Genomic DNA, 23,901 nt, shown 5'->3' with positions numbered 1-23,901 from the left:
TTGTGTATAAGTTTGAAGGGGTAAGTGTAGTTTTTTTTATTTATTTTTGTTCATCTGTATTGCCCTTTGATCAACTTAGTGTAGCGGTGAACGAGTAGAATATTCCTTGGATCTAAAGTTGTTCTAATAGTAAGATATTGTAAAGTCCCCATGATTTATTTTAATCTATCATAATTTGAATACAAGTTTGTCAAGAAAAGAATTCTACCATTGATTTGGGACTAGTACTTCCATAGTTGATGAAATCTATTGAAGTTACCTGGTAACTGATTCTATATCAGTCATTTTACAATTACAGCACCACATGTCTATCAAGATCTATCAACTCTGCCCAGATTGAGGCACATTATGCCTTTACATGGCCTCAGATGTTTGTGATGTCTTCTAATCAGCAATGAAATGGGTATGTTCAGGAGCAGCTAGCTTACATGCACCCCAAAAAAAAAAAAAAATGGAAAAGAAAAAGAAAAAAGAACATTGATGTGATGCAGAGTCAAAGCCTATGATCACCATCACCTGTTGTTGACTGAATTTGAGCTGCATACTGTAAGTTCCAAAGCACATCCTCAATAGAGGGATGACTACATGACTCAAGAGAAATGCATTTGCTCATTATGGAAATCACAACTGATAAGGATTCTTGCGAGCAGCTGGCTTGCACAATTGGGTCAATTATCCTTTTCTGCCCATCTGGGGAGTTGAATGATGTCTGCAAATGAAGAATCTAATATCAGAAAACAATATATATATATATATTCTACAGTCAGAATTTCTGTACATACCATTTCATTTAGCAAGAATGCCTCTCTTCTAGCATGTATCGAAGGACCAACAAGTGCCTCAAGTAATATGAATCCAAAGCTATAAACATCATCCTCTAATTTTGTCATTTGCCTGAAGACATGGATACCAAATAGTTAAAATGTTAATCAACACAGACTAATATCTAGAGGTTTCTAGTCAGCACTTTGATGAATTTGTCCATGGTCAATTTCAGTCCAACCCTTCCAATAAGCTCCATGAGAATATGACATCTAAATAAACATCAATGAGTGACGCTAATCTTCGCACCCATTTCACACTAACTGACGTGTCGTATTTTAAGTGATTTCTCATGTTAGCGGAAAGCCATTTAAAACATGGAGGTTTAGCCGGTGCGAAATGGGTGTGAATAATGGCATTACTTAACATCAATTTATCACATCAAAACATGGCTTTGATTAAAGAACATCCTTACCATGATTTAAGGCCTTCTCCTTTTGCCTACAAACCAAGGGCACAAGTCAATAACCACTAACAATAATTTACTACATGGTGATCCAATCAATCGATTAAATTAAGCCTTACCCTACATTTGTCAGTTTCTTCTGAGATAATAGACAGCCCATAGTCACCTAACTTTGCCATCCAATGCTCATTGAGCAGGATATTATTTGTCTTCAGTCGGTTGCTGAAGAAACCTGGAATAACTCCAGTATGTAGGAAGTGCACAGCCTTGGCTACACCAATTAGGACTGCCAATCTCTCTGACCAATTGAAAACCTTTCTGCAGCTATTCTCTACACATGCAATGCTGCTATACTTAGAATATAATGAGTCTGCAGAGTAAGAGTTTCAAGAAGCACAAACGATGTGGTGAAGTGGGAGTTGGGAATCATTTATTCTTTTATCTTAACCTTCAATAAAGAGTCTATGTTAGTGCTAGTTCTGAAGGAATAAGGAGTCTATCTCGAAGTCATCCCAGAGATGGTCTTTGTTATCATACTCTGTTTAGTTATGTTCAAGTCTATCTCTTATGCATGTAATTGTTATTGGATAGGAATCTGTATCTCTTATGTGTGAGTCTATTTAAGGCAACATTCTATGAATAAAAAGGCATGAAAAGTTTTATCCCTCAAACCCTGTGTTTGGCAGAGGCCTAGGATTCTCTAATATCCTACCACTTTAATCTCTTTTCAGGAAAATAGGCAGGAAGATGAGGCTAGATCCTGCTTCTTTCTCTATTGAGAGGAGAATATCCTACTATTTTAATCTCTCTTTAGGAAAATAGGCAGGAAAAAGAGGTTAGATCCTGCTTCTTTCCCTATTGAGACGAGAGTGACCCAATCCCTTATGAATTCTTGTAACAATGCACATGTCTATAACCTTAATGAAAAAATATGGGAGCTGGAATCCTGTTGAAATTCTAGTTCATAAACCCCTATATCTGTCAAAACAAATGCAGCATTATCTCTATGTGAGGAAAGTCATGTCCTGATGATCAGATATTTGAAGAACTCCAGAAGACATAAGCTTCCAAAATTGCCTCTAATATAACTGCTTACTAAATATTCCAAAATTACCTCCAAGATAAGTAGGGAAACTCCCTCTAGGCACATATTCAGATATAAGAAAGACTTTGTTCCCAATGCAATCATCTCTTCCACCAACATCAACGCAGTGCCCCAAAAGGACAACCAAATGTGGGTGACGAAGCTTTGCAAGCAAATCCAACCGGAGTTTAAGATTTCGGATCGAATATTTCTTGGACAAAGGCAGACATCTAATAGCAACTGGGGTGCCATCCTCTAATCTTCCTTTGTAAAGCTGCAAGACAAAGGAGAGAGAGGTTATGGAAATAATAGCTTAGATGGTTGAGTCAATTGCTGTCACATGCAGTGTTCATAATGGTCACATACACATAAGTCCTTTTAATGAACTAAGTATAATAGCAATGCAGCTTGAAACAACAAAATACTTGGGGTTACGAAATATAATTAGGTTCATTTGACAAAACTTTTTAGATGGTACTTTTTACTTTTTGGTTGTGATGTGATATGAAGGCAAAAATAATTTTGGTGGTTTGTGAGTATTTTGTGTTTTGAGTTGTTTGTTAATGCTTCAAGCTACACTAAAAAACATTGCCAAAAGAACCCACATGTCATCATATGTCACATGCTATGCATGGTGGTATATAGTATATACCTATAATGTCATCAAATACAACCCACTGATAAGCGATAACATCTTGGGGTTTAGCGGTCTAAACTTTTTACCTTAATCTTCTAATTTTAGTCCTGTTTACAGCATTACACGCGTGATATGCCAAACCTACTACAGTTGTAACTATTCAAAAACTTGATAAAACCTAGATGACTATTTAAATTTGACCATACAATTTCATAAATATTTCTACAGCACCTTTCCACATGATCCTTCTCCCATGAAGGCAGAGTTATCAAAGTTGTTTGTAGCTTGTTTTATCTCTTGTAAAGTAAAAGACCGACAAACTGGAAGACCTTGCATGCCCAACTTTGCAGCTTCAGAAACAAATCCTAAACAAGAAAAAATGTGTTACCATAAATGTTCATTCATCAAATTTAAAAATCATGTCCAGTTGTCCGCATAGAAAACTGTTTTTTAGCTTTCAAATTCAGGCCATATTTAAGCACTATTTTCCTTTCAAGGGGAAAAACTATTTTTGCATTCTTGTTAGTAGATGACCTACTTGAGTTTGCTAGAAACTCAGAGGAGAACCCAGCTGCTGAGGTATTTTGCTCTGCTTTCTGCAATAAATGCTGCTCTGATATCCCTCGAGGGCAATATCTTCTACACAAAAATAGAAAGCCAAAAGCCAAAAGTGCCATAACTACGAAGATTCCAACAATTACACCAACTAAAATTGCTAAGTTTTTGCCTCTGGATTGTTTCTTCATTCTGACTGGCTCACAATATGGTTCTGCATGCTGATGCCTTATATCGATGGCTAAGCAATTCCCATCAAACTTGACAACTCTCTTTTCTGTCTTAGTGCTCAAACAAGAAGGCAATCCACCCATTAACCTGTTATTGGATATATCAACAAACTCAAGTTTTCTGCCACAGCTTAGATGGTCTGGAAGTGACCCACCAACCATATTTGATGCAATACTCAAGTAAGTGATATTGGGCAAAGAGAAAAGTGCAGTAGGAGGTTTCCCTCTAAGCATATTGGATGACATGTCAAGGTGTTGAAGCTGACTTAATCTGCCATATTGCTTTGGAATCTCACCCAAGAAGGAGTTATTGCTGAGGAAAACCATGATCACTCCTTCGGGCATTTCAGGCAGCATAGAGTGTAATTTGTTTGCACTCAAATCCAGAAAACGTAAGCTATTTAAGCTGGTAAGATGTAGTAATTCTCCAGACATGTCATTGCTAGATTTGAACTGATTGTTCCTCAAGCTTAGAATTGTCAGATTAGATAATGAATCAAACCAATTGGGGATTGTAGTATTGAAGAAATTGTCATCCAGTTTAAGAGTTTGAAGCTTCACCATTGTAGAAATCTTTGGAGGAATTGATCCAAAAAGAAAATTTGAACTCATATCAAGATATTCAAGTGAAGACAATCGATGAATTTTGTCTGGAAGTTGACCCCAAATGCCCAAAGATACCAAACTAAGAACTCTCAAGCTGGTTAGCCTCGCCAGGGTGGCCACAAAAGAATCCATAGAAAAGCTCTCTGATAGAGTTTGATTGGGAATTGAAAACCCATGAAAGTCACCAACTTTGGCAGCCTCATCACCCATAATTCTGAGCTCAGTGACAAAATTGTCTTGGCATGTGATGTTTACTTGTACAAATGAAGATAAAGAGCAAAAATCTTTAGTATGATCATTCCAAATCTCCAACTGCTTGGGGTACTCTAAGTGCTTTCTGAGCTGAAGAAGCACTTGGGTTTGAGAGGGTTGTAATTGATAAGTACCAAGAACAAAAAAACTCCATGTAAAACAGAAAGGTAAAAACAAGCAACTCCACCCCATGAAACACTCTCTCTCTTCGTCAATGCTTCATGTAGTTTCAGAAGACAACAGAGTAAGAGATCCCATATAAACCTGTCATTTAATAATACATAAAGCAGGAAAAAAAAAATATCTATCAGTGAAACAGAGACTGACCTTGCAAAGATCAAGCAGAGTTGTGGTAGTTTATATTGAAATTTTGGGTTTTCTCTGATTTTGAAGAAAACCCGGTAATGTAATGCAAGCTGCACAGATCCAAAAGCTGCAAAATTTACCTCACAATTTGAAATCTTGCATTGTTGAACAAGTTTCAGAGCACTTCCCAAAAAACATAAAAGAGACAGTTCCACAGAAATTAGGAAGGAGAAGCAGAATGAAAACAGAGACTGAAGTCCTTGATTGACAAACAGAACCGCTGAAATGTGATAAGTTGAATGCTTCAAGGAAGATAAGGATAACCCATGAAGGAAAATATGAGTAACGAACATGCATCGACTGTGTGATTTGTGAAGCGGTTTTCCTCTCTCTCTCTATTTTTTCTCTTTCTGATCAATGATTATATGCCAACAACTAGGGAGCACTAGCAATAAAGGTTATGCATGCTTTTCTGACGAAAAGTTTGGGATACGAGAAGTGGGGTTACCTGGATTAATGCATTTAGTGCTTCCACATGTTGTTCTTTCTTTGGAGACTGCGATCTCTCTCTCTCTAGCTCTCCCTCCCTCTAGCATTCCTGCATATTGGGTTTTCATTCATAGAATCATTGCTTTATTGCAAGTGCAAATTCTCCCACTTTTTTTAGTTTTTTGGTGCAAACGAATTCTCACTCTCATTGAGCAGTGAACACATAGCAGCAGCTCCAACTCAAAATGAAGTCAAATCTGTTTCTTTGCCTGTTCCTGGTCGTAGATTTCAATGTCTTTGCAGAAAGTTTCTGATACTGACCTTGACTTCCGTTATAATTACATTGTTGTTTTATCTTGTTTTTCTGTTCTTGTCCGAATTTTATTTCACTTTGCTGTTTTTTTTTTTTTTTTTTAAATAATTTTATTTCAGTGAAATCATAACCAATTGAAGGACAGAATGGTAATAACAATATAGACATCCTTGGAAAGTGATGTTGCTAGTTACCATAACTTGACAGGCTGTCTATAATATGATATCAGCAAATGCTCATTTAGCCCATGCAATCCTGTTTGGCAAGTTTAAGCAACAAGACATTTTAATATGGTCTGAGCATCCACTCCAATGAAACCTTCATGATTTGCAGTATTAGATCAGAAGATAAGGGCTTTAGCCATGTGGGCAGTATGTCCTCTACACTGAGTTCTGTACAGAACTGGCAACATAATCCTTTCTCAAATCAAGCCAAAGGAAGAGAACCTTCCTTTACTGTTGGTCCACTTGGAGATAGATGGAGCGCTTTTGGTGGTGTTGGTAAATATGGCTCTTGTGTTTCAGTCATTTTTAGTTGGTTCATAACATGTTTGAAATTGTATTTGAGAAATAAACTTAACGTTTTGACCATTTTTAAGTTTTTTTATCCTTAAAAGTGATTTCAATTTTTTTTTCCAAATAAGTATTTTTTTTCTTTAAACGGACTTTTTGAGTATTAAACGCACTTTTAAGCCCTTTAAACGTACATCCAAAAAAGCTATTAGTCAATAATAATTCTACATAATCCATGGCCTTTTGGACAAGGCTGAAGGAAAAATTTTGAAAATAGGGAGACCTCTGACCCCTTGATTCCAATTTCCATCCCTACATGCCAGGAGTCAGCCAGAGTGGTCCTGGACAGCCCTTAAAGGTCCTCAAGCCTTATCACCATCAAGAATACCAAGTAATTCCCCAGTTGGCATGGACAGTAAATTTTACAGCATATGAGCCTGTAAGAACCAGCATGCAGGCTTGTATATGAATCTCAATTATAGTAAAAACACTGAATATGACATACAACTGATAACATCTCTTTCATATTATTGAAAGATTCGTGATTGAAAATGAAAGTGGAAAAGAAAAGCACCACATGCATAAAGGAAATAAATATGTAGGCCATGCCATGAGGGCTCCCTAGGGAACAAGAGCTAATGGACAAGAGAGATAACAGTATCTATTATTACAAGATAGCTAAGGTTTTTACGTCCCTGATAAACTAGCGTGGAAAACCACACCGACACTTATTACATTAATTATTAAAATGAGACTCGTATTAGTAATAAATTCTACTAAAAGTTGTAGCATTCGATCCATTTCCTTGTCAGAATGACCCCACCCCTCATAATGTGTAACCCTGATTCTAGGGCAAGTTAGGTTTACCAAGAGAAATAGCATTAAAGATGTAATAAATAAGGAATGAGATAAGATTGAACAAGGAAGGTGTTGAAATGCAAAGAGGAAAAGAGGTCATGACAGAAGAGACTCTCACATTGAAGTGGCAATTTCTTTACTACAAATATGGGACCAACCATCTCATGGTTTCACCTTTAATCTCATGGTACGTCTTCTTCAAATAATTCATTCAACAAAGATATTATCACCATATGATATCATAGACGAAAGATGGCAACTTCCCCTTGCCCTCCTCTCTCTGCATTGAATTAAATAATAATAATAATAATAATAATAAATAATAAATAATAAAAAAAGAAAAAGAAAGGAAAGATAGCAACTTGCCTTTGCTTCTATTGTTATCATATAAATAAAGAAAAAAATTCCCAACCACTGAGATTGGTTGACATAAAAGATCTCCTGCATAGAGACCCATCATCTTTGCCTTTGTGCCTATACGCTATTTAAAAGTGATTCACGTCAATATTTTTCTTTAATATTTTTTTTATATCATCATACAAATTTAATAAATCAACTATTAGATTTGTGAGATCTACCATTGAATTTGTGTGGAGTTTACATAGTTCACAAATCTAATGAATGATTTATAAGATGAGATAGAAAAAAAGTATGAAAAAAATGATAACTTGAATCATTTCTTTAGACTATTTCTTTGAATATTGCTAAGAACATTCACATCTGGCTCAACAAAATTTTTGCTAAATTTATCCAAAATCACTTTTTTCTATTTTAACTATCAACTTTTTAAAAGTACTTACGCCCGACTTAGCATTTTAGCTATTTACTTTCACTATTCTATTTAAATATTATTTCTTTATTATTTCTTCAACAATCATATTTTTTAAACTGTCATTTCCTAACGATCATATTTTTTAAAAATTTGTCTTTTTTTAATGATCATATTTTTTATAAAAAAAATTATTTTCCTAATGGTCATATTTTTTAAAAATTTTGTATTTTTTCTAATTGTCATATTTAAGAAGAAAAAAAAAATGAAGCATTTAATACCAAGTTTCTTATTAACCATCATATTGTTCTAAAATAAAGCATTCAATAGCAAGTTATTTATTTTTTTTTTTTAAAACTGGATATTTTATTCCATAGCTCGTTCAAAAAATGATACAATCAGAGGGAAGGTGTAGTTTCCTCTCTCTTTATGATATCATAGATACACGGGGGTATTTCATTCCTCCACGTAATATCGACGACATGTTTGATGGCCTCCTTGGCTAAACCATGGGCTGCATAATTACCGTCTCTTGGGATAAATTTAAAGCACGAATCATAAAGGCCCGCCATACCCTCTTGGATATCTTCCACAAAGTGCCCATATCTACTGTTGCATGGTTGGCGCGAATTAACTTCATGTACAATCTGCTTTGCATCCCCTTCAAAGATTAACCCTTTGGAGCTCAACTCTTTGCCCAGAATCAGCCCTTGTACTGCTGCGATGGATTCTGCCATTGCCGGATCTACTTCAATCATTCTGGTTATGCTACGTGCTGCAATAACCCGCCCATTACAATCTCGAGCTATAACACCCAAGCCAATTCTTCTACAGTTTTTCCCCACAGCAGCATCCCAGTTGATTTTCAGCATTGACATTGGAGGGGGCTGCCACACTACTGATGGTAAAATTATTTGCTGCTTAGGAGCTGCCTCCACCATATTTGCTGCCTTGTATTCCTCCAGCATTGATATTGATTCTTTCAGCAGTTGATTTGGGTGCATGAAAGAACTTTCGTGTACCACCTGGTTCCGTCTTAACCATAAGCGTCTGGCAATTACCGAGAACAGTTCCACCTCTCCTATGTCACCATGTGCTGCCACTTCTTCAAAAATAGAGATGAAATCCCTCCCACGAGAGGCCAATTTCTGCAGCTTCCGGGTGGTTTTTCATTTTTATAGAAGAGAGATGATAAAATAGTTTTTTATTAGAGAAGAGATAAAAGAAATCATTTTTTTATTAATATATGATATACATTGTTGAGCTACAGTGCTCAACAAACTTGAGCTGGGATACATTTTTTTGTACTTGGCTCAACAAAATAGCAAAAATGTGAATGCTCCTTATACTAAGGTTACATGAGTCATTTTAACACGTGGACAGAATCTAAGAGTGCATCATGTCCAGATTGATCTGTAATTTGTGATCTAAAAGAAGAAAAAAAGAACAGAAAAGAAGAAGACAAAAACATGGTCCCATTCTGCAGTAATAGACAATGAATAGAAGCTTCTGCCAGTGGTGCTGCTAGAAAGACAGGATGAATACTACCAAGAACAAGGATGCATCATGTCCAGATTGATCTGTAATTTGTGATCTAAAGAAGAAAAAAAGAACAGAAAAGAAGAAGACAAAAACATGGTCACATTCCACGTGCAGTAATAGACAGTGAATAGAAGCATCTGCCAGTGGTGCTGCTAGAAAGACAGGATGAATACTGCCAAGAACAAGGATAAACTTCTTGAATATGTGTCAAGAATTCTTCAATTTTACCATGTGGAGTTTATTATTGCGATTTTTAAAGATTGAATTGCAATCTTAGAGACCAAATCACAATTTTATCAAATGCTTAACTGCGTTTTTTAAAATTGCATTTCCAAATTGCTATTTTTTAAATAGCACCCGAGAAATCTTTTACAAAGAAATAAATACCAAAATAATTTGGAATTTATTCATTGAAGATGATCAAAATAATTAATCAAAAGAAATGCTACAAATACCACTGAATAAGCTCTACATCATTTTGATACCCATTTCTTGGTAGAAAATTTGGTATCCCTTTGACCAGAAAAATGTTATTTCCAGTCGATTGCTAATCCACTGCCTCCTCTCAAGCTTGCTGCAGCCTTTCTCCTTCCTGGTTTAGTACTTGCAGAATCAACAGATCCCTGCATGTGAACCACCTTTACATATAAATGGTAGTGGGATGCGAAGAGCAAAGCTTAAAGAAGTGCAGATGAAATCAATACTTCATGGGACATAGCTAAAATGAACCGATCATTTCCATACAGCACAAAAGAAAGATCAAGATTTTAAAACAGAGACAGAGGCATTGATAAGTTCGTTGTTAAGTTAAAAAAAAAAAAAAAAAAAAATAGACAGCACAAAAGAAACTAAACTATTCTGGGGTCACTTCTAAAGAAAAGTAATAATGCTCAAAATTCATGGTTTCAGTGTAAAATCTGATCAAAAGGCCTCACACACCTGAACATCCTAAAATGCCTTGACACTCACCACTAACATCATCCTACATGTATCAGAGCATGCCCGGGTGTACTTCTCTTAACCTGTAATGTCAAATTTCCAGTGCCATACAGCTAACACTGTAAAATGGCACACACAGTATATTAGATTGAAGACACCAAGAGAGTTTTGGTTGTAATGTCTTACTTAGCACTTAGACTTAGTTCAATATATATAGGAGAACGTACATAAGGTGCAAGAGACAATCTAAAGGACTACAACTAAAAGGTTTACACAGAAATACTAAAACAATATGCTGAAATAAGCCTTGAATTAAGGAGGATTGAGGCCCCATGTTTCCTGTGATAGGTGACATTGTTTTCCCTTGAAGTCTGACAGTTGTAATAGATCCTTAGAATCTGGTTGTTGGGTTGATCTTCAATTATCAGCTTAACACGGTATACCGTATACATTAAAGGTTCTGCTCAACTATGACTAGTTTCAATTGCTGAACTATGGTGAACAATTCAGATGGATTAAACTAAATGAAGCCATTGTCGAACCTGAACTCCGTATCTCTTGTTGATGCCCTAAGCATTTGATGATCTCATGATGACTCACATTTTCAAATCAAGGGGGAACCCTTGAAATTCTATCTTGCCTTGGTGAGCTCTAACAACATCAGGAACCTCATTCTGATACTTGCACACAAACTTCTCCACAAATTGTTTCTCACTTATTCTCCACACATGAACGATGCTAGTATCTGCCTTAATCAACCCCTTTGACATCAAAAGTTGCAAAACTGAACACCTTGGAATAATCCTTTTCTCCAGGCTAAGCAGTAGAAGATTAGGATTCTTCGAAATCAGCGAAGGCTTCATCTTCAGTTTGTTCACAAAGAAACTCATCGATGTCTTGATCTTCTTCTCTGAAACACTCATAAACAATGGTTGGATTTTGAATGCTGAATAGATCTCATCCTCAGACAAACCACAACTTCTATAAGCTTTCACCTTTTGCTCCCACAGTGTTTTACTCATTGCCATGGAACGGATGGCTATAACAAATAGCAGATTGTTGGGATCAAAACCCAATTTCATAACTTCGCTAATAATCTCACTGAAACGAAAAGTCGACATAAGCAGTGATCTTGGTCCAAGAAAGAACAGTTTCAAAGCTAATGACTGGGGCACACCATGGCTTATCAACATCGACATGTTGGGCTTGAGCACTTTTTCCACATTAGCTTCAATTACCCTGCACTCTGCCTTTATAGCCTTTAAAACATTCTCATCAGTGCCAAGAATCCGCCTAAGCTCTTGAACACAAGGAATGATTTGCTTTTCGAGGCTCCTTTCTAGAATAGAAGGCTGCGTGGATAAAAGTTTTGCAATTTCAGGATCCGACAAGCCCAAAGATTTGAAAAAATCCAACTTCGGCTTAAAGTTCTTGTGCACATTGAATAAATACAATGGTGGACGCTTCATGGTCAAAGTTGATATTTGCTCATTTCTGAAACCATGAGCTCTAAAGAACTCAACCACAGTGTATGCATCACTTTCAAGCACACGTGGCTCACTGCTAAGCATTTTCGCAAGGCTAGTGCTAGAGAATCCCAAGGATTCAAACAACTCCATGTTGGGCTTAAGGGTATTCTCTAAATCAGCCAACAGCAATAGTGGACGACTGCTAATTAAGTTTCTGATGTGGGTCCGAGTCAAACCGTGAGTTCTCAACAGGTCCAAAACTGAGTTGGGGTTCTTTGGGTTCTCAATGTTGAGCTTCTTGGAAGCTGAAATGGCTGATTTCAAGGACAACTCACATGAGTTTTGGAGGAAAGAGACTGTTACAGATTGTGGGTCCTTGGAATTAGGGAGTTCTGCAATGGGTTTGAGAGAGGAAGTTGAGAAGAAGTGGCCATGGGTAAGGGATGAAGCTTTGTGCTTCAATTCCTGGGGCAGTTTTATGCAAATTAAACGAAGCATTTGATTTGTTTGAGAAAAAAAAAGCTCCTTCATTTAGGTGGAAAGAGTGAAGAATGGTTACCTGGGTTGAGATTTAGAGATGGTATGTGATTCTACTGCTCGATGCATTTGCTTCCTCCTCTTTCTGGCTTTTGTCCCCCCACCACAATCCCAAGCCAAGCCGGTTTCGCCTATTCCATCGCTAACGCACAACTCATGGCGCACCCAAAACTCTTTGCCCGAAGCGATAAAAGAAAACAAGTAGTTTTTAGAGGTTTAAAAAAAGAAAAAAAAAATTCACAAAACCTAATTCAACTTAAAAGCGTTTTTAGTCGCAAAGTTAATTTTAATTTTTTACGATGCTGCCCCCTTCCATTATAGCTTGGCATTAAATCAAATGGCAAAATGAGTAAAATAACCTTTTATATTCTTAAAAAATTTATAAAATTTCAAATTTACCCTTAATTAGAATTTAAGAAGAAAAAAACAATGACCTTGGGTCATAACCAAACCCACGGGTTTGCAGACCCATCAGTTTTTTTTTTTTTTTTTTTTAAATGAGGGTATTTTGATAATTTTCAAGGCATTTGATAGGATTTAAAAATTGATTTTTTGGTAATATTTTTATGACAAAATACATTTTACCTCAAAATTCAAAATAAACCAAGCCTTAGAGAAAATAACCTTTGATTCATGGCATTAACCATTGGTAGATAAAGTTAACCCCGGTTACATGTCATTAACCAATGGTAAGTGAAGTTACTCTTTGTTATATGCCATTAACCCTGGGTAGATTGATGACCTTTTGATGTAGGACAAACACAAGCTTGAGAAGAGATTTAAAAAAGAGCAGAAACCATGAGAACATAAGCCTACCAGAAGATGATGAAGCCCCAAAGAGGGGAAAAGAAGGGAGAAAGAAGATAAGAGGGATCGTTCAATTTTCTGAATTCATTTATAAGCTACTAAATACAATAGAAAACTAGGTTTAAATAGGCCAGAGAACCTTAACCTTAATGTCCCGCTAAAATATCAAAAAGTCCAAAATAAAATAAACACAAAAACACGAATTGTCAACCATAATTATTAGGGGAATAACTTCAATTCGGTCAAGGCAAAAAGGGAGGGTTTTCTGCCCACCACTCACAAGCTGACACCTCAGCTTAGCACATAAACTCAAAATGAGAACAAAACACCATATTATTCCTCCCACATTGACCTGCCGCCCACCTCCGCCTGAAGCCGCCGCCCCGAAAACGCCGCTTCCACTTCCGCCCTTTAGGGGTGGCCCGTAGCCACCCCAGCCACCACGGCGCGGCCACCCCGTGGCCTGGGAGTGGTCGCGCAGGCCACCCCAGCCAGATCTGGGGTGGCCTGCGAGCCACCCCATGGCCATGGGGTGGTTGCGCCGGCCACCCCGTGGCCTGGGGGTGGCCGCGCCGGCCACCCAGATGGGGCTGGTGGTTCCTCATTTTTGTCCTCATTTTTTTTTTTTTTTTGTGTTTTGTTCTCATTTTAAGTTTTTGCATTTTTCTTAAAATGTTGATGTGCCATGTTGTGATTGGTGGGCAGAAAACCCATGTTTTCTGCCACAACCGTATGGCAGCAGCTCTCAATTATTAGTACTACCCTGTACAAAACCTTAGTTTGGAGGATAAAGTGGACGTTTTTGCAAGCAAAAAATGAGATTTTAAAACAAAATCGTGAAGAGTATATAATTTAAAACTGAACTCCTTATCTTTTGTTGATGCCCTAAGCATTTGATGATCTCATGATGACTCACATTTTCAAATCAATGGGGAACCCTTGAAATTCTATCTTGCCTTGGTGTGCTCTAACAACATCAGGAACCTCATTCTGATACTTGCACACAAACTTGTTGACAAACTCTTTCTCAGTAATTTTCCAGGCATGAACAATGCTAGTATCTGCCTTAATCAACCCCTTTGACATCAAAAGTTGCAAAACTGAACACCTTGGAATAATCCTTTTCTCCAGGCTAAGCAGTAGAAGAATAGGATTCTTGGAAATCAGCGAAGGCTTCATTTTCAGTTTGTTCACAAAGAAACCCATCAGTTTCTTTATCTTCTTCTCTGAAACAAGCATAAACAATGGTTTCAATTTGAATGCCGAATAGATCTCATCATTTGACAAACCAAAACTTTTATAAGCTTCCACCTTTTCCTCCCACAGTTTCTTACTCGTTATTGCCATCACACGGATGGCCACAACAAATCCCAGGCAATTGGGATCGAAACCCAATTTCATACCTTCACTAGCAGCCTCAGTCAACCGACAAGTCCTCACAAGTAGCGCCGAGGGACGAATAAATAAACATTTCAAAACAAATGACTTGGGTACACCATGGCTTATCAACATCGATATGTTGGGCTGTAGCACTCTTTCCACATTACATTGAAGTATATAATAGCATGCCTTTATAGCCTTTAAGACATTCTCATCAGTGCCAAGAATCCGCCTAAGCTGTAGGACACAAGGAATGATTTTGTTTTCGAGGCTTCCTTCTAGAATATAAGGCACAGTGGATAAAAGCTTTGCAATTTCAAGATCCGACAAGCCCAAAGATTTGAAAAAATCCAACTTCGGCTTAAAGTTCTTGTGCACATTGAGTAAATACAACATTGGACGCCTCAAGGTCAAAGTTGATATTTGCTCATCGCTGAAACCATGAGCTCTAAAGAACTCAACAACAGTGTATGCATCACTTTCAAGCAAACGTGGCTCTCTGTTAAGCATTTTCGCAAGGCTAGTGCTAGAGAATCCCAAGGATTCAAACAACTCCATGTTGGGCTTAAGGGTATTCTCTAAATCAGCCAAAAGCAATAGTGGATGAGTGCTAATTAAGTTTCTGATGTGGGTCTGAGTCAAACCGTGAGTTCTCAACAGGTCCAGAACTGAGTTGGGGTTCTTTGTGTACTCAATGTTGAGCTTCTTGAGCTTCTTGGAAGCTGAAATGGCTGATTCCAAGGACAACCCACATGAGTTTTGGAGGAAGGAGACTGTCAGAGGTTGTGGGTCCTTGGAATTAGGGCATTCTGATGTGGTTTTTAGATTGAAGGTTGAGAACAAGTGGCCATGGCTAAGTACTGGTGAAGCTTTGTGCCTTAATGGTAGGTGCACTTCTTTGCAAAATAAACGAAACATTCGATTTGATTGAGAAAAAAGCTGATAGCTTTAGGCTTAAAGAAACGAAGAATGGTTACCTGGGTTGAGATTTGAAGATGGTGTATTGGTACGCGATGCTCTTGGGCTGCTTGATGAATCGGCGTCCCTCTCTTTCTGGTTTTCCGGTATCTAAACAGAGTATATTTAATGAACAAAACGTGAGTTCGACATTGTCTACAAGTCGACAAGGCTTGGGCTAACCAGCAGGCCCAGGAAATGTTCGGCTTGGTTTACAACAAAACACCAAATCCGATCATCTCTCATCCCAGCAATTCTTTCATATTTGAAAATCAATAAGTATTTTGATGAGGATTTTTTTAGGTTTGGTTACTACGGAAAATCAGAAAATATTTCTTATATTTTTATTTTTATTTAATTATATTAACTAATAAATATCAATTTTTATTTGTAACATAAAAATATTAATATAAAACAACTAAAAAAATCAACCTAAAAATTATATTTCTTTAAAATATACACTTATTTTATTGAGGATATAAAGTTTACAATTTTTTTGTTTATAAACTTTACACATATTTTAATGATTTCAGCTGGTATACTATATCTAATATGAAAAATTTAAGATATAAAGTTTACAATTTTTTATTTATTTTATTTTATTTTATTTTTTTGTTCTAAATAAATAAGGAAATGGTTATAAGAAATGATCATTTCCACTCCTGATCTCGAAAGGAAGAAGTGAGTGATCTTAATTAAAACCGAAAATGAGGTGGGCTCTCCAACAACAGATCCAGAACAAACTAAAGCAATGCGACAATAATTACATACGGTATAAAATTGATCAAACAAGTGACCTGGTCCTCTCAAGGGGCCGCTCAAAGCGGTTACAAAAGCAAAAACAACACAGATGAAGACGAACCTATTTGAACCCTCATTTGAAACTAGCAACAACAACTAGAAAGAGACTGAAGCCAAAAGAACACTGTAATAATCCACTATAAGGACTGCATTGCACATTAACAGACGTGTTGAGAGAACCTGCTGTTGTGGCCTATCTCTTATTTTCCATGTGCTATGACCTTGCAGCCTTGCCATTGGAAAGAACCGATACTTCATATACCTCTTTCACCAATCCATTGCCTTCTTTGTTGTTGGGGTTGGTTATGTTGGCACCTTCGTCCCCAACTTTGTGCAAAACTTGTTTGGCAAAGAATAATCTCAAGAATTACATTCAACAACCCACTTGTTCTCTCCAACAAAAGACAAAAATATGGGATTCGTTTGGTAAATTTTTTAGACGGTGGTTTTTTGCTTTTTGATTCAGATGTGGCATGAAGAAGAAAGTAATTTTGACTGTTTTATGCGTATTTTGTATTTTGAGTTATTTATTAAAGTAAAGACTAAAAGTAAAAAAGTTGTCTTAAAAAGCATCACCAAACGAGCCCACGGTTCCTCAAGAGTTTCTTTCATTCAAATTGTTGAAACAAGGAGAGGTCATTATTTTATTGTCAACAATGATTTAAATATAAATTGTTGCTACTGTTGACCACACCACCCAAATCCAACCAAGTGCGCCCGTAAAGACAAATTGAAGGGCACGGGTAACTTACCGAGGATACTAGCAGGGGACACTTTCATGCCCAAGTCAGTAAGACAATTTTGTAAATGACAGGAAGCTAAGCAAGAGAGGATGGCAAGCTGCAAGTAGGTTACGCTTAAGGGTTGTCTGGGTTGTCTTCTTTTATAGTACTACCATAAAATAATGTAAGCCAAATTCAGAAGGTATTGGAGGCAGCCTGATATGGAAGGCAGTGAGTCATTGCAAAGATCTTCTCTTCTACGTTCCCCTGCCAATTCCCTTTCTTATTGGGTTGATCTTTCCTCCTGGGATCTCGAGTCCAAAATAGACAAGATAGTTAAAGAAAAGAGTGATTTTCCTTATATACCTGAATCTCCATATGTGTACCTCATCCGTTATGTAGCCCTTCGAATGAGGAACCCTTGGTCGGAGGGCTCTCAGACAGGTCTCCTACGGTTAGTGGGGGTTGACATCCCATTGTCGATTGGTCATCGGCAGGGGGGCCATCGGTCCATCAAATCCCTAGGAACCATCGGTTTTCTATGGTTAGATGGGAATAGAAAAGCTAGTAAGAGGGATGCTGAAGTTGGCACAGAAAATTTTCAATTGTGCACGCCACAAATATTACAATCAAGTTTTGGCCAAAGAAATGGGAGGACATAAAAATATTTTATATATATATATATATATATATATATATATATATATATATATATAAGATATCATCAGCATTTTAAGTATGAGGATGAAGAAAACGAAAAGAAATTTTCAATCACTGAATAGATTTGAAGCAAAATGATGTTTGGAGAGAACAATATCACAAAAGAAAATATTTATAATTGCATCGTTATATTACAAAGAAGGCTGCTAGGCATCCCAACACTTTTTTCCAAATGATCTGATCCATTCAATAAATAAATATATTTATATTATTTTTGTTTCTTAAATGAATGTGTGGTTCAGATCATTTGGAAAAAGGAATTTGGGGAAAAGTGTTGGAATTTCTAATATTATTCTATCACAAATGAATTATAAAATTTCATTCTAAAAGTAAGCTGAGAAATTTTGGTTTGAAGGAAACTGAATATAGCACTCCTATCATAAATGAATCTTGACATTCTAGCAAGACTCTGGTCTTCCAAAATCAGAGGAAAAATGAAAAATAATCAAAATGTAATATCTACTTTCTCAGGAAATGAAGCACATCTCCCAGTGATTACAGCTAAAAGAATGTCAGGTTAGGAAAAACAGAAAAAATAAATAAATAAAAGATTGATGAATCCAGCGAAAAGTCACATTCACACAAACAGAATGACTAAAAGAATTGTCTCCTATATATTAACACAAGAAGGAAAAGACCAAAGTACATGGTCTTTGTAGCCCTGTTTGGAAGCCCTGTGACTAGACAACCTTAACCTCATTTCTTTCATACCATTCACCAGATGGGTTTCTATTAAAATGGAGTTCAGGAGTAATTTCTTAAGCAGACCACAGCATCCATTCCAGAGCCTGGCTTCTCCATGACAGACAAATAAGACATGGGTAGAATCAACCCACATACATTTACACCATGAATCCAATCATATGCTAAATGCGTGTTTAACAATACTTTTGCCATATAATGGCTGATAATCGCAAAACAACAACTAAAACTAACCATTATTATTGACCGATGAATGAAAGTAACACACAGGTGGATAATAATGTCAAGAGGGAAAAAATGTCACACCAAAAAGGTTTTCCTATATTTCTTTTCAAATGAATATATAGGCAAAATTTGGAATACCAAAACAAAAATATAAGATTAATGCAGTGAGAAAGATGTCTTCAGTGCTTTTCCTCACATATCTCAAAAAGTTATGATAAATCTGATCATAAGGCCTCGCACTCTTGAACATCCTAGAATGCCTTGACATTTGAACTACTTTTACAAATTACATCATCCTCCCGAGTAATCAGACTACTCTAGGATTTCCTTCTCCTGAACTGTAAATCTGTAATGCAAAACCTCTGGAATTTATTGCATTGTTGCATTCCTTAGATAAAGAAAACAGCCCACTGCCAACATAAGGAACTCATGATTTTTTGGCAATGCCCTAAGCATTCGATGATCTCATACTACTCACATTTTCAAATCAATGGGGAACCCTTGAAATTCTATCTTACCGTGTACATAAAAGGTTCAGCTCAAGTTTGATTAGTTTCTATTGCTGAACTATGGTGAACAATTCAGATGGATTAAACTGAATGAAGCCATTGCAGAACCTGGAATTTATTTCATCATCGAATTCCTTGGACAAAGATAAACAGCAGACTGCCAACATCATGAACTCAAACTGAACTCCTTATCTTTTGGCAATGCCCTAAGCATTTGATGATCCCATGATGACTCACTTTTTCAAATCAATGGGGAACCCTTGAAATTCTATCTTGCCTTGGTGTGCTATAACAACATCAGGAACCTCATTCTGATACTTGCACGCTAACTTCTCCACAAACTTTTTCTCTGTCATTGTCAACACCTGAACAAGGCTAGTATCTGCCATAATCAACCCCTTCGACAATAAAAGTTGCAAAACTGAACACCTCGGAATAATCCTTTTTTCCAAGCTAAGCCGTAGAAGATAAGGATTCTTGGAAATCATCCAAGGCGTCATCCTCAGCTTGTTCACAAAGAAGGCCATTGATTTATTGATCTTCTTCTCTGAGACAAGCATAAACAATGGTCTCATTTTGAATGCTGAATAGATCTCATCATTTGACAAACCAAAACTTTTATAAGCTTCAACCTTTCGCTCCCACATTTTCTTACTCATTACTGCCATCACACGGGTGGCCAAAACAAATCCCGGGCAATTGGGATCAAAACCCAATTTCATAACTTCACTAACAATCTCACTCAAACGATTAGTCCTAACAAGTAGCGGATTTGGACAACTAAAGAAACTTTTCAAAACAAATGACTCGGGTACACCATTGCTTTTCAACAACGATATGTTGGGCTGTAGCACTTCTTCCACATTACATTTAACTATAGAGTGGCATGCCTTTATAGCCTTTAAGACATTCTCATCAGTGCCAAGAATCCGCCTAAGCTTTTGGACACAAGGAATGATTTTGTTTTCGAGGCTTCGTTCTAGAATATAAGGCACCGTGGATAAAAGCTTTGCAATTTCAAGATCCGATAGGCCCAAAGATTTGAAAAACTCCAACTTTGGCTTAAAGATCTTGTGTGCATTGAGAAAATACAACTTTGGACGCCTCATGGTCAAAGTTGATATTTGCTCATCACTGAAACCATGAGCTCTAAAGAACTCAACAACAGTGTATGCATCACTTTCAAGCACACGTGGCTCTCTGCTAAGCATTTTTGCAAGCCTAGTGTTAGAGAATCCCAAGGATTCAAACAACTCCATGTTGGGCTTAATGGTATTCTCTAAATCAGCCAAAAGCAATAGTGGACGAGTGCTAATTAAGTTTCTGATGTGGGTCTGAGTCAAACCGTGAGTTCTCAACAGGTCCAGAACTGAGTTGGGGTTCTTTGGGTTCTCAATGTTGAGCTTCTTGAGCTTCTTGGAAGCTGAAATGGCTGATTCCAAGGACAACCCACATGAGTTTTGGAGGAAGGAGACTGTCAGAGATTGTGGGTCCTTGGAATTAGGGACTTCTGAAATGGTTTTTAGAGTGGAGGTTGAGAACAAGTGGCCATGGCTAAGTCCTGGTGAAGCTTTGTGCCCTAATTGTAGGGGCACTTCTTTGCAAAATAAACGAAACATCCGATTTGATTAAGTAAAAAGCTGACAACTTTAGGCGGAAAGAAACGAAGAATGGTTACCTGGGTTGAGATTTGAAGATGGTAAATTGGTACGCGATGCTCTTGGGCTGCTTGATGTATCGGCGTCCCTCTCTTTCTGGTTTTCCGGTATCTAAACAAAAAGGACGTGTGAGAGTCTCCATAGGACTCTTCTTATGGAGGTTTCAAGATGAAGATTTCACCATTTCCAATTTCTATTAACCAAATATAAAGCCTGGTTATCTGTGTGATTATTTCCGAAGGCATCGATATTTTGCTTGGTTGGGAAGACAACTCTTCCTAATTCTTCTATACTTTTTTATCTTTATCTTTTTTTTTTAGTTGATTTTACACCCTTTGCACTAAACTCAATTTAAAAATTTATATAATTTTTTAAAATCAATAAAATTATATATATATATATATATATATATATATATATATATATATATATATATATAGGGGTGGTTTGCTGGATCACCCTTAAAAGTCTCAAGGTGACCTATCCATCTCCCAAAGTGTGAATCAACCATCCTTGATTGGTTTTCGGAGGTGACTTGATCACTCCCATTAGTTTTGAAGGTGGTTGATCCATCCTAGAAGGTGGATTGGCCACCCCCAAAACTAGTTGGGCTGGCTTGGCCTCCCCCCATCCATTTCAAGGGTGGCCGATACCCCCTAGTGGTTTTTAGCCACCCCCGCCTGTTTTCAGGGTGATCAAGCCACCCCAAATTATTATTTTTTCTTATCTTTTTCTTTTTCTTTTTTGTAATATATATATTTCAAACAACTCAAACATAATCTAAACTCTTTTTTCTCCTCAATATTCGAAATTTTGAATTAAATTGAGTAGAATAGAAATAAATCGCAAACCCAAATGAACCCCCTGATACCAATTATTCTTATCATAGGCTCTCACCTCATATGCTCAACCATTTAAGGCTTGTTTGAGATTGCATTTGAAAAGCATAAAAGTGTGTTTAACACTCAAAAAGCCAATTTGAAGAAAAAAGTAGTGTTTGGTAAAAAAAAAATTGAAAAGTTGTTTGGTAAAAAAATTAAAAGCGTTTTTTAAGGGTCCAAAAAGCCTAAAAATGACCAAAATACACTTTTAGCAAAAGCTAAAAAATAAAGCTTTTGCCAAAAAGCATTTTTTAAAACAATTTTAATTAAAAGCTATATTTCTCAAACGCAATCGCAAACAAGCTCTTAGAACAACGTATTGATGACATACATAGGAAGCAATGCAAGCGGATAAGCAACGAGTAATTCTAGAAGTCCCTCTTATATCCCTCCAAGAATAATGTGGCTCATAAAATCACCATTTGATCAAAATCTAATAATAATCAATCACAGGCTCAATGGTGATTTTAAAAGCCACATAATTCTTGGAGGGACACAAAAGGAACTTGTAGCATTACTCGATAAGCAACTAATAGAGCACTCATAATAGTTTCACCACATTATAAAAAATTAACAAATAAATTACTTTCACTAAATTTCAATATAAATTTAGGCCATGTTTGTTTTAATGTCAAAATTTCTCTGAAAAATGTTTTATGTATTATTCTAGTGTTTGGTGTTACCAAAAATAATAGTTACATTAAAAACATTTTCGTTTTGACCAAAAAAAATTTTTAGTTTTGAAAAATTGTTTTTGTTTGAAAATTTTGTAAAATGAGTTTTTAAGTTTAAGTTTATCCTTCACAAATCATTAGACCATCGCAGAGTTCAACGAACCTCTGCTAGAGGTTGCCAAAAGTCGCTTACTATTTTTCATTGTCGCCCATTTTCCATACGAGCCAAACGTCAAAAAATATTTTCTAATTTTTTTTTTTTGAAAAATGATTTCATTAAAATTCTTTTATGATAGAATACATTTTACCTCAAAACAAACGAAACCTTAGAGAATAAGCTACTTTTTACTTCTTTATTCAAATGTATTATACAATGGCTTCTTTCTATTTCTCTATACCATTTAAATACTCTTTCTTTTCTTTTTCTTTATTCTTTTTTTATGATTATTTTAATTTTTCAACTAGTCACTTTTCTAACAATCATATTTTCCCACGGTCATATTATCCAACAGCTATATTATCCAATGGTCATATTCTTTCAATATATGCTTTTAGGTTTTTTACTACACTGTACTGATTGTATTGTGGTCTTTGTTACGCTGACCACCCATAATTTTCGTTTTCCCCTTGATGTTTTCCCCCCTCCCCTGTTTTCATGTACTTGCTTAGGAAAAGATAAAAAAAAAAAAAAACGACAGTCTTTAGAGCCGTGACTAAAGCCCCACATATAAACCATGCCCTAGGTCCAAAGAACAAGTGCTTATCCAGAGATCAAACTCTTATGATTATTAACTAGACTTGTTGAAGCTGTCAAGCTGAGTTTCTTTAATATGTTCCATTTCTCAAATTTGGTCGACATATATGAAGCCATGGGACTATTACAATTCTGAAGAAAATACTAGTAACAGAAAAATTACAATATAGGATAACCCACCAAATACAAGATCACTAAATCTCATTATAACAGCAAATAGAAGGATCACAGAAAGCTTAGATTTAAAACAGTGACCGCATAGGCATTCATCAGTCATTGCGAGTAAAAAAAAAAAAACTGAAGCACATACAGCACAAAAGAAACTAAAATTTTTGAGTAATGTTACACATACTCTCACATCCATTTCCTTACACCCATATGTAACTTTTAAAACAATCATTAGATTAAAATCCAATAAAGATCAATCACAAATTCAATAATGATTATAAAAGTCAGCTACGGGTGTGGGGAAATAGAAGTGTATGTAGCACTACTCAAAACATTTTGGGGTCACTTTCAAAGAATAGAAATAATGCTCAAAATTCATGGTTTCGGAGTGAAATCTGATAGTATGGCCTCACACACCTGAACATCCTAACATGCCTCAACACTTACAAATAACATCATCCACCAGTGTATCAAAGCATGCCAGGGATTGCTTCTCTTAACCTGTAATGTCAAATTTCCAGTGCCACACAGCTAACACTTTAAAATGGCAGACATGGTATGCCGTATACATAAGAGGTTCAGCTCAAGTTTGACTGGTTTCTATTGCTGAACAATGG

The 23,901-nt window shown here is 36.4% G+C and overlaps 5 protein-coding genes across 8 annotated transcripts; all 5 read right to left on the bottom strand.

Annotated features, from left to right (window-relative positions):
- Nucleotides 1–405: 405 nt before the first annotated feature.
- Nucleotides 406–5,668, bottom strand: LOC132175167 (putative inactive leucine-rich repeat receptor-like protein kinase At3g03770). Of its 2 annotated transcripts, XM_059587015.2 has the most exons (10): nt 5,591–5,665; nt 5,407–5,496; nt 4,920–5,025; nt 3,488–4,809; nt 3,181–3,314; nt 2,343–2,586; nt 1,348–1,559; nt 1,238–1,263; nt 783–894; nt 406–709 (listed from the first exon to the last, which is right to left on the bottom strand). In XM_059587015.2, exons 1-10 carry the CDS (start codon nt 5,610–5,612, stop codon nt 494–496), a joined length of 2,484 nt encoding a protein of 827 aa, XP_059442998.2. In that variant the 5' UTR covers nt 5,613–5,665; the 3' UTR covers nt 406–493. The 2 variants fall into 2 exon arrangements, with proteins under 2 accessions (XP_059442998.2, XP_059443002.2); XM_059587019.2 differs by lacking the exon at nt 406–709 and having other exon boundaries at nt 805–894; nt 1,353–1,559; nt 5,591–5,668.
- A 2,569-nt stretch (nt 5,669–8,237) lies between these two features.
- Nucleotides 8,238–8,807, bottom strand: LOC148587126 (uncharacterized). Its single transcript, XM_088514498.1, has one exon. It carries the CDS (start codon nt 8,805–8,807, stop codon nt 8,238–8,240), a length of 570 nt encoding a protein of 189 aa, XP_088370624.1.
- Nucleotides 8,808–9,763: 956 nt separating this feature from the next.
- Nucleotides 9,764–12,611, bottom strand: LOC132173487 (uncharacterized). 3 transcript variants are annotated; one of them, XM_059585000.2, is made up of 2 exons: nt 10,921–12,611; nt 9,764–10,004 (listed from the first exon to the last, which is right to left on the bottom strand). In XM_059585000.2, exons 1-2 carry the CDS (start codon nt 12,318–12,320, stop codon nt 9,947–9,949), a joined length of 1,458 nt encoding a protein of 485 aa, XP_059440983.2. In that variant the 5' UTR covers nt 12,321–12,611; the 3' UTR covers nt 9,764–9,946. The 3 variants fall into 3 exon arrangements, 2 of the variants coding, with proteins under 2 accessions (XP_059440983.2, XP_088370308.1); XR_015911676.1 differs by having other exon boundaries at nt 9,935–10,004; nt 10,321–12,607; XM_088514182.1 differs by having other exon boundaries at nt 9,764–12,255.
- A 1,434-nt stretch (nt 12,612–14,045) lies between these two features.
- Nucleotides 14,046–15,480, bottom strand: LOC148587125 (uncharacterized). The gene has a single exon (XM_088514183.1). It carries the CDS (start codon nt 15,429–15,431, stop codon nt 14,046–14,048), a length of 1,386 nt encoding a protein of 461 aa, XP_088370309.1. The 5' UTR covers nt 15,432–15,480.
- Nucleotides 15,481–18,648: 3,168 nt separating this feature from the next.
- LOC132173555 (uncharacterized) lies at nt 18,649–20,830 on the bottom strand. Its single transcript, XM_059585070.2, has one exon. The coding sequence runs from the start codon at nt 20,766–20,768 to the stop codon at nt 19,383–19,385; it is 1,386 nt and encodes a 461-aa protein (XP_059441053.2). The 5' UTR covers nt 20,769–20,830; the 3' UTR covers nt 18,649–19,382.
- Between the last annotated feature and the right edge of the window lie 3,071 nt (nt 20,831–23,901).

Source organism: Corylus avellana, chromosome 3, assembly GCF_965113065.1.
Source record: "Corylus avellana chromosome 3, dhCorAvel1.hap1.2, whole genome shotgun sequence".
Classification (NCBI taxonomy): domain Eukaryota; kingdom Viridiplantae; phylum Streptophyta; class Magnoliopsida; order Fagales; family Betulaceae; genus Corylus; species Corylus avellana.
Note: the sequence above shows the minus strand (reverse complement) of the source record. Positions and strands in the feature narration are given on the sequence as shown.

Excerpts from the sequence above, each read along its gene's own strand:
- LOC132175167 (XM_059587015.2), bottom strand. The coding sequence starts at position 5,612 with ATGTGTTCACTGCTCAATGAGA. Across the intron at positions 3,315-3,487 it reads TGAGTTTCTAGCAAACTCAA|GATTTGTTTCTGAAGCTGCA; the intron begins GTAGGTCATCTA and ends TTTCTTGTTTAG. Across the intron at positions 1,560-2,342 it reads TTTCCCTACTTATCTTGGAG|AGAATAGCTGCAGAAAGGTT; the intron begins GTAATTTTGGAA and ends TTGCATGTGTAG.
- LOC148587126 (XM_088514498.1), bottom strand. The coding sequence starts at position 8,807 with ATGCTGGAGGAATACAAGGCAGCAAATATGGTGGAGGCAGCTCCTAAG.
- LOC132173487 (XM_059585000.2), bottom strand. The coding sequence starts at position 12,320 with ATGAAGGAGCTTTTTTTTTCTCAAACAAATCAAATGCTTCGTTTAATT. Across the intron at positions 10,005-10,920 it reads TTCCCCCTTGATTTGAAAAT|GGATCTGTTGATTCTGCAAG; the intron begins GTGAGTCATCAT and ends GTTCACATGCAG.
- LOC148587125 (XM_088514183.1), bottom strand. The coding sequence starts at position 15,431 with ATGTTTCGTTTATTTTGCAAAGAAGTGCACCTACCATTAAGGCACAAA.
- LOC132173555 (XM_059585070.2), bottom strand. The coding sequence starts at position 20,768 with ATGTTTCGTTTATTTTGCAAAGAAGTGCCCCTACAATTAGGGCACAAA.